The 20,404-nt window shown below is 44.4% G+C and overlaps 1 protein-coding gene across 2 annotated transcripts in view; it reads left to right on the top strand.

The window, feature by feature from the left end:
• The first annotated feature begins 3,237 nt into the window (after positions 1 to 3,237).
• The window catches only part of LOC124012148 (protein Jumonji-like), a 96,789-nt gene continuing 79,622 nt past the window's right edge, over positions 3,238 to 20,404 (top strand). For both annotated transcript variants that reach the window (XM_046325612.1, XM_046325611.1), the window contains exon 1: positions 3,238 to 3,795. In XM_046325612.1, coding sequence (XP_046181568.1) covers positions 3,751 to 3,795 — 45 coding nt within the window. In that variant the 5' untranslated portion in view covers positions 3,238 to 3,750. The remainder of the gene's footprint in view (positions 3,796 to 20,404) is intronic.

Here is a 20,404-nt window from a genome sequence, read left to right as displayed (position 1 = left end):
ATTGATCTGCCAGATATTGATCCAGAGTGTTTGTTCATTCATGGACAAGTTCACAGCTTTGATCACTGTGAGCATGGTGCTGAATCTACATCAAACATGATATCTCAGTGATATCTCATCCTCGTTGCAGGATTATAATGAAATCTGCATGTTCATGCACTGGTTTTCATCTGTTCCCTGTAGGGCTCATTTCAGCACCTCGGTTCACTATCATCAGGAAGTGCACCTGATCCATCCCCAGTGTGAATAGACTGATGTTGTTTAGCTTATTAAAGAGCCAGTCCAACAGCAGAAGAGACTTTACCTTCCCTTTTTACATGATCTCAGAGGCTTGACTTTGCTGCTGTGAACAACGGTAACAGTACTAAACCACATTACACAGGTCCACACCTGTGGTGGCTGGTGACACTTTAAATTGGGAGGATGGGCTAATAGTAATGGCTGGAACAGAATAAATGCAATGGTCTCAAACACATCACACACCTGGTTTCCATGTGTTTGATACCATTCCAATCACTCCATTCGTTATTATGAGCCATCCTCCCCTCACCAGCCTCCTCTGGTCCCCACAGTCAACCCTTCACTTCACAAACTGCATCAACACGTCGGCCTTGTCATTCCTCCTGATAGGTCACTGAGGAGGAAGGGAAACCAGTCATTAAACAGTTATCACAACCAATCGAGTTCCTGCTCATCAGTCCTTCAAGACGCAGACACACACACAGTTTTGATGACTTCAACGCAATGATAAGCCCCGACAGTGTAGGGGCCAGTAGGGATGTTCTGAGTAACAGAAGGCAGTAGAGTTGTTTTTGACTGTGAACGAGAAAGGGAAAGGGGATTGCACAACTGATGGAAGATGTCGCTATAGTCCTAATTATCTCAATAGGCAAATGAAGAAGATTGAAATACTTCTCGTTTTTCATCAAACTTTTCCGTCAGCATTCTAAGATAGCTAATGCTAAATCAGCCCATTGGATTCCATGAAAATGCGACGCCAAGCAATTGGGTGAGTAGCTGCTGGAGGTGTTAAATGAGCTGCTTTATCAGTCGCTACCTAGAATGAGGATGAAAAAGGCAGTTTAATGAATAACTAGCAGCATTTCAACCTTCTCAATTTGCCGAATGGGATAATGGGAAAGTAATGAGTACAGAGACACCTTCCATTCCTGGATTGTGGTACGTTTTCAAACCATTTCTCTTCTTGTTCACCAAAATGAAGACACATTTGGATATGACCATTTCGACTTGAAGGAAGGTTTACTGAACTTCAAGTCGAAAACCTTTGACTAATTGGTTCCCTGTTCACTGCTAAATCACTTGTTCTCAGGTGAGAGAGGATATTTTCCCTTAGGAGGTGGGAGATGCCTACAGTTCCACTTTAGTGAAGGAAGGCCTGGCAGAATGCTTAGATTCATGGTCAGTAGGCTATGATTAATCCACTTGAACATCTAGTCAATTTTAACGTGAAAAGCTCATTTTGAGTCATATTGATGGTGTATGTGCATTTCTCACACTTCTATTACTGTAACCTTCTACAGTAGCCTGGATTTCACCTGGGGTTCGTTTAGTAGCCTACAACAGAACGGTGTTCAATGTTAATCTAAACGGAAACTGTACTGAACAACAAACTGAGGAAGAGGACTATGGAGGCCCAGATGGGATTGTGTATGGTGTGTGCTGCACCTGTTTTGCAATGGCCACACACATATTGATCAGGCCACACCTCGCTACACCCACTGAACTGTAGAAAACATACCTCAAAGGAGGTAAAACAACGCGCTGTTTCAGGGAAACATGCTGTTCAGCAGCCTACAAACCGTCACGCAATGTAGCAAACGTATGTAGCAAACGTTGAACCGAACTGATTGGCAGTGGTGGAAAAAGTATTCAATTGTCATACTTGAGTAAAAGTAAAGATACCTTAATAGAAAATGCCTAAAGTAAAAGTGAAAGTCACACAGTAAAATACTACTTGAGTAAAAGTCAAAGTATTTGGTTTTAAAATACCAAAAAACTGTAATTTCTAAAATATACTGTACTTTAAGTATCAAAAGTAAAAGTATACATCGTTTCTAATTCCTTATATTAAGCAAACAAGACGGCACACTTTTCTTGATTTATTTTTTATTGACAGATAGCCAGGGGCACGCTCTAACACTCTGACATCATTTGAGAAAAGAAGCATGAGTGTTTCAAGTTTTAATGTCACATGCACAAGTAAAACTACATACAGTTCAAGTCGGAAGTTTACATACACCTTAGCCAAACACATTTAAACTCAGTTTTTCACAATTCCTGACATTTAATCCGAGTAAACATTCCCTGTCTTAGGATCACCACTTTATTTTAACAATGTGAAATGTCAAAATAATAGTAGAGAGAATGATTTATCTCAACTTTTATTTATTTCATCACATTCCCAGTGGGTTAGAAGTTTACATTCACATATTTGGTAGCATTGCCTTTAAATTGTTTAACTTGGATTAAACGTGTCGAGTAGCCTTCCACAAGCTTCCCACAATAAGTTGGGTGAATTTTGGCCCATTCCTCCTGACAGAGCTGGTGTAACTGAGTCAAGTTTGTAGGCCTCCTTGCTCGCACACGCCATTCAGTTCTGCCCACACATTTTCTATAGGATTGAGGTCAGGGCTTTGTGATGGCCACTCCAATACCTTGACTTGGTTGTCCTTAAGCCATTTTGCCACAACTTTGGAAGTCTGTTCGGGGTCATTGTCCATTTGGAAGACCCATTTGCAACCAAGTTTTAACTTCATGACTGATGTCTTGAGATGTTGCACCACTGTCCCCTATGAATGTCAATAAAGATACAGTGTTAACTCAGATAGTCTATGTATCACTCTTATTGCTTGGGGATAGAAGCTGTTCAAGAGCCTGTTAGTGTCAGACTTGACTTGATGCACTGGTACCGATTGACAATGCAAAACAGAGAGAATAGACTATGGCTTGGGTACCTTGAAACAAGGTTGCTAATTTGCACACTAAATATGAATGGAATCCAGATCAGCTTTTCACTTGATAGCTCAAGCCACTGAGGAGAAATAGGAAACACGTGGAAACTAGCCTACGTGTGGGGATCCGATTCCTTCAAACAAAGTAGGCTACTTTATCCGTGATATATTATTCATCTCCCGTTTTGTAAAATAATTTTTACCCGGTGCCCGAAAAATGGTCTTTTAAAGTTGCCGCTGTCCATGGTAACGGATGTGATAGGCTGAACCTGGGAAAGAAAGAAGCTCGCCTCGTTCAGAATAGCAGCGGCGCTGGAGTAGCCAACAGTCGTCGTCTGATAGCTCCAGCCAAAACGGGACATCGAACCTTTTTTATTTTATTTATTTATTTGGTTCGATTGATATCCTCTTCTCAAACAAGATGTGACTTTTATAACAAGACGAATACCTTTAGAATATTCATGTCAGGATAGCCGGGAGAGAGAACGCGGAGGGGGTTTTGCGAATGGAAGTTATTTGTTGTGAATTGTTTTGAGTATGTTATGCCGACGTGAGTTTGTTTTTGGGTTGTCTCTGTTCGCCGTGGACCTTTAATTTGGAATCTAACGACGAAAACCAGATCGTCGAGGGAAACCCAGAGTGAGGATTCTACGAAGCCAGAGAGCTCCCAACAGACCGGGGATTTAAATTGTGTTTGGTGTGCTCCGGGAGAAGCGAGAGTCAAAGAAAGAAATTCATGTGGCCATTCTCTCTTTAGCAAAATATTTTGGATTGCAGAATGAGCAAGGAAAGACCCAAGAGGAATATCATCCAAAAGAAATACGTGAGTACTTACTTTCATATTATTGTCCTATGTGCATAAAATAATTTCACCTTTACAAGTTTGCACGTTCAATTCGCCCGTTTCGAAGAAAATGCATCCACTTTGATCACGGAGTGGGAAGGTTACCATTACACAGCTGTGGCCTATTGGGGTCGAATTGCCTTTCAGATATTGAAGTTGTAGAATGTGTTATCAATTAGACGTCTTTGATTTAAAATAGGCTGTTATTTATACAGTGTCTGTGTTGCTACAGTTCTTCAACATAAGACAAGGCTATTTATTGTATTATTAACTCGCAATGGAAGGGCAATGCGCATTGAGGACTCATCGCTTTACGATAAATCAATAAACCTCACACAACAACTTAAGTCAGAATTTTCCACAGGAGCTGGCTAATTGTTTTCATAATATATATTTCTCCTTTAGTCCCTTTCAGAGCCATGAAGAGAGACCGCCATATCTCCCATGGCTGATTCCGGGTTGCATACCCCCATCCCGAGCAGCCCTCTCCTCTATACACTGTGGCATTTATAAATTAACACTTGTTTTGCTGTTGGACATCACAACAACATTCACTTTAGTTATGGTGACTTGAGTGTAACTGAAAAGCACCGTCCGACCATTACGAGTGGACTGTGGCTCTTTAATTTTCTCGGTAGGGAGAGGACGCAGGGGTTAGGCAATTTAACATTTGCGAAGAATTTATAATCATTTTACAATCGTAGTGGAACGCTCAGGGGGAGTTGCTTGTCTGTTGGTTTACTAACATTGATATGCGATAAAGGGTCTGAAATGTTTAATTTTGTGTTGTACGTCTGTTACCTCAGGGAATTGGATATATTGCAGCCCGAGCTTGCTGAGTCAGAATGTTAAAGCTTCTCGGACATTTTTTTTTCTTAAATCCGCATTTATGTTTAAGGAGACGGGAGACCCTGGATGCGGCTAAACGAAGTGTTAAATGGGACAGTATATTAAATGCGAACTTGTGTTTTGTTCAATTTTAAAGAGGTGGTGTTTCAGTCGCATTGCAGAGGTTCGTTTGAAGGGAGGCAAGAAGCGACCATTTTCTATCTGCAACCTAATACCGGCGAATTTGTCAAAGGGGCTATACCAATTTAGGTAATTTCAAGATTTTTACCCTCTGTAACCCAAAATATTTTACATATTTTAAATAGAGTTTTAAAACCGGCGTAAACTAACCAATGACGTACTCTCTCAAACGGAGACACTGGCACATCCCTTGGCTGAGTTTAACCCTCACGTTACTGCGTGTCCTCGTGTGAATTTTCCTCATGTGGAAACAATGTGAAGTTATTATGAACTACTTTGAATAATAACATAATTTCAGATTATGCACGTTTTTATTTCCATATATTTAATCTCAAAACATTTTGGCCACGTGTGGGCCTGCTGTTTGTGGCCCACAACACTTGAGTTATCAAAGCACAGTGGGAGTGTTAAGCATATCAGTCTATATACTCGATATTTTCCCCTGGAGTGTGATAATATTTTTCCCTAACATACTCGACTCTCACTGCAATGCTAAAGTAATCAATGCACTACATTTCCAACTTTCTTTGGGACAGGTGAGTTAATTTAACAAACGAAAAGGACGCTCGGGAAATCTCAAGAATGGAGTTTAAAATGGTCTGATATTTTATTCATAATTTATGTAATTATAGATGTATGCTTATATGGCTATGTTTCTGTGTGGAATTGGACTGCACAGAACATGGCTGTCACATCTGCTGAGCTGCAGCAGCTGGGGTAAAAATCTGGTCGGACCAAACCACGCGAACAACAAAACAACCTGGAGGTGCCCCCCTTCTCCTCAGGCCCCCAGGGGCCCCCCACTCAGAACGCAACACCCTCCCCCCCAGAACAACTCTTGGCCCCTCTGATTTAACGTCCCCTTAATTAGCGTTAGAAAATTAGCCATGCTTGGCTCCTCAGGAACACTGGAAAAGAGTGAGTTGTGAATATCCCCCATGTGCTCCATCCATGTTATTAAAGTTCATACGTCAGGGGAAAAACACTTTATAATGCAAACAAGACAGTTGCCGCTCCTTTGATAAGATACAAGGTAACCCCCCCCCCAAAAAAAAAATATTTTTTTTTTAGAGGCACAAACACTCTTTCTCTCTGAAGTTATATATCTGTATATTCAGAGAATTTGGCGGGGGTGTAAGAACTCATTTGGGTAGCAGCGTTTGCTAGATTTGTGGTGTTTAACTGAACATACCACTGAGAGGAGACGTGCAGCCAGGGCCATTTTGTCCTGACTAGGCTGTTCTCGGGATGTGTGGTGGGTTAGAGCTGCCTCTGATTCAGGCTTTGTGGCTGGGCTGGCCTCTGTGTGCTGGGATAGAGCTTGGCTGTGTGGTGGGATAAGCACAGCTGCTGCAGGGGTCTTTACAAATGTAAAGAAGCTGTCAGTGTTTGTTTCATCAGGCACACAACTGATGAGGGCCAAGTTGAAAAATCCACCGCAGTGTGTGGAGCACAAATAGAGGGGGTCGGGGTCGAGGCCTGTAAAAGTTCCGCCCCCCCCCCCCCCCTCCCCAGTCCTTCAGCTTTACTATTTAAATTTGTGCCTCATATCCACCCATGAGAGTTTGTGGGTCTGAGCCTGAATGTGCTTCATTTAACCTTCTGTTTTAATGCAGATGGTCTTTTTTTAAATCCTCGTTTTCTTCGTGTAACACAGCAGAGTTCACAGTTCCGCTATGAGGAACCTTGACACTGTAACTGGGCCAGTAAGATGCTGTGAGGTAGGTTTCAACAGGAAGGTTTCAGACACCTCATTCTACACCACTACCTTCCAACTTCTTGCTCAAGCATTCTTAGTATTAATCAGTTTTTCCTCCTTTATATCGGCGGGGCCACTGACTCCACAGTACATGGAGAGCTGGCTCTACTTGGAGAGAGTGGAACTGGCAGACACAGCCTTCTGATGCTGTTGCATTTATTGATGGCTCTATTCAGTTCTCAGTGTTTTGCTGTCTGCCAACAGACAATGTTCCACTTTACTGCGTCGTTACGGGAGCTCCCCAAACTGCCGGATTTAATTTGGGCCGCCAGTGATCAGCTGCAGCCAGCAGATCGCCTCCTATTCTCCATTCTCTGTCTCTCCCTGATTTTACGACAGCTTTACTTCAGGCACCCTGCCCCTGTTACCCTGTTATGTAATGTGACCTTTCTCTTATCAGCCGTTACCATCTCGGCACAATCTCTGCACAAGGCCACAGTTCCCTCTCGGTTCATTAGATCAACCTCTTTATGGGCAAACTACCAGCCAGGCTCATGCACTATTTTATTAAACTACCAGGGTAGTGCCATACATGCTGTACCAGGCAGATGGACTGCTGTGATATCATATAAATGGGGGGGCGACTGTATTGATACCATGGATAATGACTCCATATCTGTGCTGAGGAGGATGTGCTCCTATGTACCGTTTGATATTGTAATCATGTGCTGAAATATACTCTTATCATATGTGCGATTATTCTGAGATGACTGTCTGACATTGCTGTATTGAAGGACTATTCAGAATATACGTTATGTATGAGACTCGAGTACACCACACATTCTCACTGAATGCACTGCTTCATTTTGCGCCATGATTTATGTCTTCCTACTCCTGTGGGTTTGGCTGGACTGCCCTGAGTGGAACACTAGCTGCACTACAGTGTGTGTGTGTGTGTGTGTGTGTGTGTGTGTGTGTGTGTGTGTGTGTGTGTGTGTGTGTGTGTGTGTGTGTGTGTGTGTGTGTGTGTGTCAGCCAAAGCTTATCTGTTCTGAATCCCTGAGGAGCTGAATCAGCATTTTTAGATGTCTTTGGTTTTGCCTCAACATTCTTCAACCCTGATATGGGAGGACACTTGACGGTAGTAGGTAGGCTGTATGGGTGTGACTGGAGGGCAGAACAGGGGAGGAAGGCGGGCATTATGAACAAGACACTTTGGCCGAGCCCATTCAGCTGGCGAGGGTTGTGTTCAGAGTGCGGTAGACTTCTAGGGAGTCTCTACTGACTGTAAAGGCTAATGGAACCATTAGTCCTGCCATCCAACCACTAACCTAACATAGCAGGCGTAAAAAGACGCCTCAGCGGAGTCCCTACATCTGTTCTTTAGGGCAAACGGAAGTTAGGTTGAAAACCTGAAACATCTGTGTTGTGACCGACCCTGCGGAGAGTGAGTGCATGGACTGCTTCTATGGTTTAGCTGGGGCTGGACACATCAGTTATACACTCTCGGTCAATCCGGTATTATCTCGAGATCCCCTTCTACCACTCTGACTTACTTTCATCAGGCAGCAGTAAGCCTCCAGGGATAAAGCAATAGAGGTTCCATTCTGACTATATTGATCCATGTTACAGACTCCTAATGCCTTGATGCGTGATGAGCTGCTGAATGGGCAACAAGGAGGCTATTTTAGCCATATATTGTTATTCAACATGATTTATAAATCATTATACTCTTATGTCTAAATATAGTTGACAATCAGGTTACACAGCTGTGTTATACCTGGTTTATAGAACTCGTATTTATTTACTCATGTCTGAGTTTTGAATCGCAGCGCACTTATCATTGTAGTTTTTGGGTTCTAGGTTTCCACCAATTTATTCTATATAAATTGGTGATGCAATGATGTTTGTAGTGGTATATAATAGTTATATTTCATACGTAGCTGTATAATATCTGTTTCCTGCCAGAGAGCTCCACTGGGACCTTTGGCCACTGCCGTGTTAGCTTGGCACACTGACTTACCCACGGGTTAAGTTGGAGTCAAAGCATTACTCCGATGTCATATTTACTGTGACGATGAAGGTATCTCTTTATTTACATTTTTATTGCAGTCATTTGAGGCCCTTGAACAAGCTGGTGCTGTTTTCTGAAAGATGACCTCCCTCGGTTAACGCAGCCTTTTCAACAAGCGTCACCCCCCCCCCCCCCCCCCCCCTCTGAGGACAGTCCTAACTCTGGGTGGCAGCTCCCCTCTCGATTTACTACAGTAATGAGCTTGTGCAGTAAGTGGCTGCAGTGTGTACTCTGCTCACTATACACTGCTGGAGTAGTTGGGTGGGCTGCATTGGCTTTGTGGGGGCCGAGTGGCTGGGGGGAAGGAGGGGTGGACTCACACAGCTCAAAGGTGGGGAGACGAGAAACCGTAGTTAAAAAATAGGTCAATGGAGGCGAGTTAGTTACCGCTCTGTGTGCTCCAGCACCATGAGAAACACATTAGTCTCCTGCTCCATCTTGTCTGGTAATAGAATACTGAGTTTTTTTTGTTGTTTTATTCCCTCAGTGTCATTACTCAGCCAGGTGCAAAGAGCAGAGCGACATCGTTTCCAGTGGGATCAGCATGAGAGCAGAAGCTATGGCAGTTCTCTCCCGCTTAGCCAGAGAAGCTCTTCTAAACTGCTGTGGAGTGGTTGGCGGTGGGATATCTTGCTGCTTACAACACTCGTGTATATTTGTCTGTAGTGTGTTTGTATTCATCTGTTTGGCGGGAGATCCGTCTCCTTGGTGGTTTCTTCTCGCTGCATTTTTTTCCCACATTTTGTTGTTTGGCTTCAGACTGCCAAAGGAAACATTGGAATCTTCCCCAGATAGATGTAGTGTAAACTGTTGGAATACCTCACCTTGCCTCTCCCTCTCTCACCATAAACAGGCACCCTGTGCTTTGTCCCTGTGGGTCAGCTAAACACGAGGCCAGGAGTTTGGTTCGCTACACATTCTGCTGTTGTCTTGGCGGCCTGGAACTTATAAAGATTATTCACAATATGTGGTTTCATAAAGCACGTTGACAGATGTTCATTATGACCCAACAGTGGGATTAATATTTAAAATGGAAGAATTGTCAGAAATCTGATTCAGACAAAAGTAATGCCTCTTTGATCTCCTCTCTGCACAATGGCAGCATTTTAATGGCACTTCTAGCGGCTAAGTTTTCACTAGGCCTCACAGCAGGGGACTGTAGTGTTTGGTACACCGAGGGAAGGGAGCCAAAGCTCAGGCTGAAAGGCTGGCCTTGCCCCATGGCCCTGGATCAAATAACCCTCCCAAAGGAAGCACTAAAAACCACAACCTGTGACAGTCTGAGAACTAAAGAGGATAGAAATAATTAAATTGGGGTCTGTCGCGGGTAGAATTTTGATCTTTACCATTGCCAATGACCGAGCCAGGTAAAGGAAACTGATCTAAATGTTGATCACGTCAGATCCATACACTGTACAGCCTTGCTTAAATCTCATTACATTGGTAAGTTTCAGCAGATTTACACTACAGTCATTTAGGCCTATAGGTGTCTATCTAGGCCTATAGTATACTGTGTGACTGAGGACAGAGTATGATATTTAGTAATACTTCAGTTGGTAATCATAGAAGTTCAATCCAAAGCAACTCTGCCATGTAATGTAAACTGAATCTGGGAGTCACCTAAAAGACAGGGTTACCATAGTGACCAGAAGTGTTTTTTTTAACATTTATTTTCCATTCTCCATGCCATCGGAGGGGGGCCTAGCCACTCCGTTACTATAGCAACTGCTGGAGTCTGGGCAGAATGGAGCGTCCATCGGTCTGTTTTGAGACACTACACTCCAGTGTCTGAACATAGTAGAGAGCTGAAGTTAGACTGTAAAGTAGCTTTGCACAGACTCTACTGAGGGGTGTTTGTAGGTAACAGGCTGAGAGGCATGACTGACTTTGGTATGAAATGTGTGGCAATTTACACTCTTGTGCTCTTTCAAGTATTTCACAACTAAGGCATTGCCTGACAGAACTAGCTGTTTGAGGCCTGTTCCCTTTAATATCACACTATTGTATTTTGAATGAAACCAGAAAACCATTACCTGCTATTGTAAATGACAGTTCCACTGAAATCAACTGAGGCATTATTACTCCTATCAGTCATTGTTGCCACATTTACTTTACTACCTGAATGGAGAGCAAGTGGAGGAGAGGCAGCCATTTAGTTTCCTCTGAGTATTGAATGGTCTTGCTTGGATTGGTGCTCAGACATAGTTGAGTGGAACCATTTGCCAACCTTGAAGGAGGAGCGTCTGCGGTACCTATATCACTGGACAATCTGCCAGACCCACTGGCTGAGGCAGCAGCCATGGTTTGGTGTGTGGCTTTGTCTGTGACTTGGCCTGACAGGACAGGAGGTGTGTGACTGGTTCTCCTGTTTACTGTGACGTTGGCAGAGGATCCTGTAAGCGGTGACACCGTGGTAACTAGGTGTCTCTGTCTCCGTGGCAACCAGGTTTGTCTGTGTACCTGAGACAAAGTACATTTCACCTCCACAGGATCCCTTTGAGCTCAATTACCAACTATAGGGAGAGAATGAGAAGGAAGGAGCGAGAAAGGGATAGAGATATGAATCAACCCTGCTGCTCCTCTCTCCAGTCTGCTGGGGACCCTTCCCTCCCTCCCTTCTGTATCTTATCTAATCGTTTCTCATACATCATAATATTTTGCGCACGGCCCCACCGTACACTGCCTCCCAGTCCTACTCCTGCAGCTCCTTCCCTGGGCCTCTCCTCTCCTCCAGTCCCCAGGCTGTAGCGTGGTTCTTTGTGAGGAAACGGGCCAAGCTATGAGGTGAAAATCACTTCTTAATTGCCTGTTTTCTGCAGCTCTGTGCAAGCGAGGGGCTTTAGTGTCGTGAGCCCCAAACAACCCGAACAGCTCCGCTAAACACCTGGCTTTGTGTCTGGGAGTAGGCTTGCCCACTGTAATCTACAGTCATATAGCCCTGCACTCTGAATGGCCACTTTCATCATGATTTTCTCAGCAGTGGTTTGTGTAAAAAGCATATCACACATTTTCCTCCCAATGACGTTTCTACAGTGTGTGATAATTGCCAGAACAAGTGATACAAAACATGTGTTTGGGCCATACGGGCATGGACCTTCTTCTCTTAGTTTGTCGGCTATTAGATTTAAAGGCTGTGGTGTATGTCAGTGAGCGTTTGTGAGCCCAGAGCAGTAGCATGGTATAGAGCCAGGCTGGGGCCCCTCTGTGGTCAGCTTCCTGTCAACTGTCTGTTCTGTTGCGGTCTCCTCCATTACCAGCAAAGTAACGGCTAATCTTATCTCCCTGACAGTTAGCATTACACTCAGCCTTTTCTCCTGCAGCCATCACTTTTGAGCTTCACTCTACCAGTCCACTCGGAGTGCTTTAGTGAATGTTGAAGTTTCTCTCTCCCAGTCAAACTGGCCTGTAAAGTCCAGGCCAGCTAATCACTAGCTGCTTGTATCTGTCACCCACAGTGTGTCCTGTTGGTGACCCTGGGCCTGCTGCAGGAGAGCAGAGCTCACAGCTTCATTAAACCACACGAAATCCTGCACTTAATTTCTGTTGGCCCCGATAGTTGTTTTCCTCCAGCTAACAGAGCTGTGTAGTGCGACTACAACCTAACACAATCATTTACTCTCCCAGCATCTGGCAGGCGACTCTACTCTCTGAAATCCATCCACCGCTATTTTTATGGGGCATGAATCTGTTGAAGCCACGGCTGCTGCTGGCTGTCTGGCTTTTTTTCTCCTGTTGTAAATAACTTGTCTCCATCAGAGAAATAGATTCCATTGTTATGGGTCATTTTCAGGCCTACTTTGTTTGAACGTCAAAGGAGAACAGCTTGTGAATAAAACTAATACGGTTGAAATATGATGGTCAAACGCCTCGACTATGTTGAGTAACCGTAGTGCTGAGGAAAAACCAATGACATTTTCTGCTGCTGCTGTTTTGGTTCCTGGAACATGGCTGGTAGGTCGGTTAGGGGTTAAGCACAGCGTTCGTATGCTGTGAACCCTCTGACCCTGGACGTTTACAGACGGAACAAAGCAGCTTTGCGTCTCTAAGCTCAGTCAGCGTTCTACTGGCTGTGCTGGGGCCCGGCCTCAGGCTTGCATCAACACAGCTCCCCAACCGCAGTGATGGTGCATGATGGGAGCTGCAGAGTGCAGAATACTCCTATATTTTGGGGTAAGAGTAACCCTCCTGTTACCCCATGTGCTCTCCCATGAGCCTAGTTTTTTTTTCTTCTCCCCACTACTAATTGACTGGGAACATGGCTCTGGGAGCACGGTGCTGCATGGATCCCCCTGTCTGTCAATCGCTCTGCTTGCTTGTGAGCGACAGCTACAGATGTGTGCCCCGTTCGGTCTGTCCTCAAACCACAGAACCGTGAAACTGTCAGTCTGCCTCTCTTTCCCCACTCCAGAGAAACTCACAATGTCTTTGACTTGTAGTTTCTCAGGTCGTGTCTACACTTGACACTTCCATGTGACTCCTGCTATCAGAATACAAAGATCGCATTGAAAAGACTGGTCTAGATGTACAAAAGTCGCTTTGTGGTCTAACTGTGTTCAGATCTGGCTGACCACATCAGGTGGTCAGGGATGCATTGTGTGGGAATTTCTCCTTCGTCTGAATGCAGTCAGGCTACCGGAAGCGCATACAGTGGGTGAAGCCCAGCAATCCTCCCACCAGTCTCCAGAAATACATTCCTAGCATGTGAGGAATATTTTTGCAGGCCTCATCAATGCTAGCCAGCTAGTTCATATTTAGAAGGAAAAACTAAATTGTTTGACTAGATATATGCTCATTCGTTTGCAATCCCTTTAGCATTGCTTGCTGGCTAACTACAGAGGTTAGCTACTGCCGTCAGTTGCGATTTTATAATTTTGCCTATTCCACCGTTTGTAGAATGCATACTGGCGTTTGAATATAGCCCGGCGAAAGGGAGTCCGGACACACTGGACACTAGACTCATTTATGTAGGTGTAGACTCCTGACGCTTTCAGAATTCCATGATCAGAACTCTGATCAGAATTCCAAAGCGGCATGAACTGTCAAGTCTAGACACGGCCCGGTGTGTCTTGGGGATCCCATGAGGTTTAATAGAACCACTGATGTTTGTGTAAATGTGGTCTGTGCACAGCCTTCTCAGCTGTGTTGGCTATTTATTCTAAATTCTCTTCAATCCATGCCACTGAAAAATATATTTGAGTTTGACTATACTCCGTTCTGATGTATTGGAGCTGGTTATTTGCCTTTTAGTTTATAAAGGTCTAAATGCTTTTCATTCATTGATAAAGTTAGACAGTAGTGCCTCATGCTAGTTTGGTTTAATGTTCTCCCGCCTCACCAGAGAAGCTAGTCTAAACCATAGTTTTATTTCAGTCCTGTGACATTAATTCATGGAAAAGCTGAGTGTCTGACTCTGCAGTGTGCATATTCTCTCCCCAAATGAGGGCATTGATGGATGAAGAACCTGTCAGAGGAGTTGATTCCAAAAGCAGCAGTCTCTTCCTCAAACACACGAGTCTTCCCAGTGAGCCCACAGATTGACAGCCAAATTTAGATTATCACCTTATATCAGTCAGTAGGACGCCTTGGCGTCTATACCGCTACCCCTCTTGGCTTCAGTTTTGTGTTCAGGGCCAAGTGTTTCTTTCTGTCTCACAGGATTTGATGAATAGCTTTAATATAATGTTTCCTTTTGCTCTCTGAGAAAATAACTCCAATACAAATCAAATCCAACTTTGTGTCACCTGCGCCGTATACATGTGTAGACCTCACCGTGAAATGCTTACTACAAGCCCTTAACCAACAGTGCAGTTCAAGAAAAATAGTTAAGAAAATATTTACCAAATAAAAAGTGACTGTGCAAGGGTCATTCTGTGAGGTATAGAACTACTACTGCCTTTGAATTTTTCCTACTTTATAAACTTTTCCCCTGTGGTTTCTCCTCACCCCTACACTCTGTTTATTGCCTGTCTTCTCCATCCATGCTGCCATTGTCCGTTCTGAAAGCGACTCTGTGACAATGCCACACACCCCCCTTCGTGTGTGTGTGTGTGTGTGTGTGACCTGTTTCACTAACCTGATGTCTGCAGGTGTTTGTGTTTAACGGTGTGGTCAGCCATGCGTAGTGTAGGCCAACTGTATGGTAATATGAGACCAGTGATTGTACTGCAGTGATTCTACACTGAGCAACAACATGGATCTGGGAAGCACCCGGACCTTCACTCATTCAGCTTCTCTTACAATGGCTGATTGACAGCTGGCCCTATTTAATTGTTGTATATTTTTTATGCAAAGCAATGGAGTAACGCGTTAAACGTGCAAAGTTAAAGGTCTTATGTGCCGTGATTTTTAATGTAGTTTTATGTATTTGCGAAGGAGGATGGGACTGACGCGGATTGCCAAGCCCAGTATCAATGTATTGTCTACATCTAACTGGCTTTTTATTCTTCAAGGCTCTTTGGACAAAGGCAGTTGTCTGAAAAGGGATGTGTGAGATATATGCACAGCTGTGCTCTGCTGAAAATAACATTTCCTCTCTAAAGCCACGACAGACAGAAGAAAGTTGGAATAGAAACAGGACAGGTACACAAGGTATCCTCATAAGAACACACACCACCATGTTTTTGTGAAATTACAATTCATTCTTTATTCAATGTATTCATCATACAATCAAATCTTGTTTTATTAGACCTTTCCTGTACTACTTCTACAAAATAAATCAATAGTAATTAAACTGCCCATTCACAGTAGAGGAAGGCTGTCAGAGCCTGTTTCTCCATCTCCTCAAAAGAGACACTGCTCATCACTCCTCTCACACCTTGCTGCATGATTCTGTCACACTGCAAATGAGAAGCATATTCCTCACCTTCCTATTTATGTGGACCAGGCAGCTTTGCTCCCGCTCAGACAGGTGCTAGCTGTGTTCGTGGGCCATGTGTCTGTTCTGCTCGCACTCCCAAAGATGTGGGCTGTCCGCCTCCACCTGGGCTATCCATGGTACAGCCTGGACAAATTGCTGGATATAGTAACGTACGTGCGAACACACACAGGCTGCTGCTAACACCTTTCTGAGCTGAAGGGAAGGGCCTCTCTTTCTTTTGTTGCCGCTCTGCTCAGAGTGGAACGAGGTAGTACAACGAGGGGAAGGAGGGAGAGCCACAATGACACAGACCACCCCCACCCTTCTCTTCACCAGATGAAACAGAGCTTCACCTGGTCTTATGTGGCACTGTGGACCTGAGCAGTCACAGAGGAACTGACCGGCCGCCATTTTTACTCCGTTATCTTCCTGTAGTGACGATTGAAAAGTAGGTCAGATCAGAGGCCTCGTCAACCCTGCGCTGTGTTGCGTCAAGCAGGCCTGCGTAGAACAAATATGCCTCTGCTGTCTCAGCCTCTCTACAGTGTTTCTGTTCAGTGTTTCCTTCCGCCAGCAACCAGCTTGACTTCCCACTGCTTCTGAGCCCCTAGGCAAGAGGCCCAGGAGGCGTGTGTGTGTGTGTGTGTGTGTGTGTGTGTGTGTGACCGCTGAACCCCTGTGCTTGGAGGGGTCTGTTCAGTGTCGTGCTGCAGACATGAAACGGACTGACGAGTGATAGGGTTGAGGGGGAAATGGAGATCGGTGGTGGAGAATAATGACGGCTTCTCCACACAGACCGGCAAAACGGGACCGGAAAGGGGTTATGAACAGAGGGAGTGTGACAGAACTGGATGGAGAGAGATTGAGTGCAGTTAGTCTGCTGAGGAGAGAAAGGAAGTGAAGAGGGAGAGACCAGCATGCTGCTGTTGTTAGGGCATGGGGGGAGAATGGGTGGAGCCACCCACATGCCTTGGCCAATCCCTGCCAAGCTCCCTGCTCACTCTGCTGTGTAGTTGGCTGAGGTCTACATGGCAGAACAAAGTGCTTTTGATAGGCGAGCAGCAGTGTAACCAGACTCTGGGGTTGAGGGGGGGGGGGTAGGAAGGTAGTCTCCCTCCCCTGGGTTTTGTCATGTGTTTAAATGGCTAATAGGAGCTGAAACGAGCTCAGGATGGCACTGCCACGGCTCTCCGTTCCATCCAGCCCTGAGCTGCTGCTGACGTAAAATATCCTGAACGTAAAGCTGAATAGAGATCAATGAACTGTATCAATAAAATATTAAGACAACAGCAGTTTCACAAGGTCCCCCACTTCTGTGTAATGTGGGTAAGCTTCTATCACCCTTATGAAACTGCATGGAATCCCAAATGGATGTTGTTTTTAGTCTACAAGTGGCCAACACTCCTGTCTTTTAACTCTCATGCATGGCAACATCAACTCAGGAAGCATGGAGCCGGTCTGTGTGTGTGTTTCCGCCACACCAGGCTTTGAAATAATCTACTCTGTCAGTAAGGGCTCTCTCTCTCTTCCTGCTCCTCCCCTCTTTCTCACTCACTAGAGCGTTCCACAGACCCTGGTCACTAAGCTATCCCTCCGGTCTCTGCTCTTCTTTTCTCCTCCTTTCATAATTTAGACGATCACATTTACCAGCATTCAGACTGGTACACACAAACATGCACACTCATGCAAAGAACTGCCAGAAATGCTCCTGTATTTAATTTACAGTACCAGTCAAAAGTTTAGACACCTACTCATTCTAGGGGTTATTTTATTTTTACTATTGCAGGAAAGAAATTCCACAAATTAACTTTTAACAATTCCAGGTGACTACCTCATGAAGCTGGTTGAGAGAATGCTAAGAGTGCAAAGCTGCCAACGCAAAGGGTGGCTACTTTGAAGAATCTGAAATATAAAATATATTTTGATTTGTTTTACACTTGATTTTGGTTACTACATGATTCCATATGTGTTATTTCATATTCGATGTCTTCACTATTATTCTACAATGCGGAAAATAGGTCAAATTAAGAGAAACCCTTGAATGAGTAGGTGTGTCAACTTTTGACTGGATTGGCAGCCAGGCCTAAAACCAGAGAACAGTTTGACTTAACACCTCTTCAGCAGAAGTAGTTTGTCCTCTCTTTCTCTCTTTCTCTCTCTCTCACACACTCACACACACGTGAAAGTCACTGTAGTCTCCTGTGAGTGGGTGACTGACCAGCCAACCCTAGTCTGTTGGGTAAATTCTCCAGGTTCCACTGAGGTGTGGTTGAGAAGCTTCCTTGCAGTCCTGGCCTGAAGAAAGGGAGGGTTTCATTTATTCCTATGGGTTAGCTAGATGGCAGCACTGCAGGGAAATGTCCAGTTTTTCCCATGGCGACCAGAACAGGACCTTTTTGGCTGCTCTTCCTGTTCAGGTGGTTACATCATTAGGCCGATGACCCACAATGGCCCACTATGTCCATTCAGAAATCTGATAGCTGATAAGAGTATCCCCACTGCCTTCTGACAGGACGACTGGTGTCAGGAGTTTCACTAATGAGAGAACCACCTAGAAAAGATTGTCAGAAGTTCCGATGAAGGGTAAATGGAAAACGGACATCACTGATTTACAGGAAAAAGTCTGGCCTCAGTAGCTCTTAATCTTTGACCCATGATGATGCCACAGTTTTTGTCTGGTAGCCTGGTCTGTTGGCCACTAAACTGCAAGAACAGACCGTAGTGTGAGTCTGTAGCGAAGCATTACATCATGTGGATGGAGATCCCAGGGAGCAGACTGTGTGTGTGTGTGTGTGTGTGTGTGTGTGTGGGAGCTGAGGGAAAGTGACGGTATGGAAACAAAGGTTTCTGTGTTCTATGGTTGTTCCGTAGCCTTGGCTTTATTCTACGAGGCGAAACGCAGGAAGATGGAGTTTCATACCATATCACGGAAGCCTTTATTCATAACGTCATTGAAGGTACCTACGATGTGATATGATAAGGTGCTACAGTTGCGCGTGTTAAGTTGGAGATGAGTGTGAACCTGAGGAAAATCAATGGTGTCACATTGGCTAGAACAAGGGGAACTTCCTCTGTAGCGTAGCGTTTATAGAACAGGATGTTCTAGAGGTCAGGGAATAAATGTGTGCAAAATAACGAGAAAATAGGGATGCCATTTATGTTTGTGTGTGTGTGGTTAACATTGCTATTGAGGATACGTAGTTGGTTAGTCTGGTTCAAATCGAAATCCCCACCCACTGCTGACTTGGCTGGACTGCAGTGAACTGGCTGTAGAGGAGATTTGGAGGAATCAGAGGAAAAAGACTTGCACGTTTTCAACTGAGCAGATGAACAAGAGACTAGTGGTGCACTGACATGTCACACTTTGACTGGCAATGTCCTCTGGCAGTGACAGTAGTGTGAAGGTGGGAGGAGGACTGGGAACGATATCAATGGCTGCTCTCTGAGTAAAAGGCTATTCCTCCCAACTTCTGTACACGTAGGTCATCTGGCCCAGAGGATGAGTAACATGTGAATGCAGACTGAGGTAGCTCAGATCAGCTGGAGGTGGGTACAGTCTGCACACAGACGTGGCTCGAGTGTTGTCATCATCCCTCTAATGTATTTTCTGTCTGCCCTAGGTCAATGCTAAATTTAACTAACTATATTGATTATTCTAATCTAGACAAATACTGTGATTTGAATGAGTTGGGTATTTTATTGTTCAAGTAAAAGTGACCGTGGCCTGAACAGAACAGGAGAAACTTGTCACTGATCACAACCTGAACCTGTCCCTAGTGCCGGTAGGAGATATAACTGAACAACTTCCATGGTGTTTTAGTTCCTAGAATGGCAGTCCAGTAGACTTCTCCTCTGGCAGCCACTGGTACCCAGCCAGCCTCAACAGCCAGGTGTAAGTGAAGACTGTTTTTCTTTTAAAGGAAGAAGATGGGGAGGGGGGGGTGGAGGAAGGAGTTGCCTGATAAGGAAGTTTACAATTAGGAGCCATCTGGGTAAGGCGATGACCTCCAGTTTGAGTTTATTGTGCTGTCAAAATGGACTTTTCATTCTCTGCAGCCTCCTCTGCTCCTGTGTGCTGGACTCAAGCTTATTTTTAGCTGTCTCGCAAACTTTCCCACCCAGCAGAAATGTGTTCATGAGAACCTCTGTCCGTAGAATAATGATAAAGACATGAAAGAATGATTCAGGATGGCTTAGTCACAGTAGTTTCCTCAGAGCTTCCTCCCTGCATCACATCCAATCATTATGTTGGTTTTAACCTGAGTGGGTTGTTAGGAAGATGACATCAATATCTGAAGTGGTTTTTACTCATCTGTGTATCGCCTACCAGAAGCTCCTTGCTTTGTTGATGAATGTTTCTGAGATCCTCCTCGGTCATGAGACTGAGCCGAAGGAAACTAGTGTTGTCACCAAAGGGAAACTCTCTTTCTCAGTCATTCCTCTCGCTGTCGGTGCCTTGTGGTGATGTCAGAAGCTATGAAATGTTAAGCTCAAATGTATTTGTCACATGCACTGAAAAACAAGTTGTAGACTATACCGTGAAATGCTTCCTTAACCACTTGCTCCTACCTGGCACGCAGGCGTCCCATCTAGAGCTCTGGAAATGCAAATGCGCTACGCTAAATGCTAATAGTATTAGTTAAAACTCAAACGTTCATTAAAATACACATGCAGGGTTTTGAATTAAAGCTACACTCGTTGTGAATCCAGGCAACAAGTCAGATTTTTAAAATGCTTTTCGGCGAAAGCATGAGAAGCTATTATCTGATAGCATGTAACACCACAAAAGACCCGCAGGGGACGTAAACAAAATAATTAGCATATTCGGCGCTACACAAACCGCACAATAAAATCTAAAACATTCATTACCTTTGACCATCTTCTTTGTTGGCACTCCTAGATGTCCCATAATCACTATTGTGTCTTTTTT

This window comes from Oncorhynchus gorbuscha, linkage group LG24 (assembly GCF_021184085.1).
Source record: "Oncorhynchus gorbuscha isolate QuinsamMale2020 ecotype Even-year linkage group LG24, OgorEven_v1.0, whole genome shotgun sequence".
Classification (NCBI taxonomy): Eukaryota; Metazoa; Chordata; class Actinopteri; order Salmoniformes; family Salmonidae; genus Oncorhynchus; species Oncorhynchus gorbuscha.
Note: the sequence above shows the minus strand (reverse complement) of the source record. Positions and strands in the feature narration are given on the sequence as shown.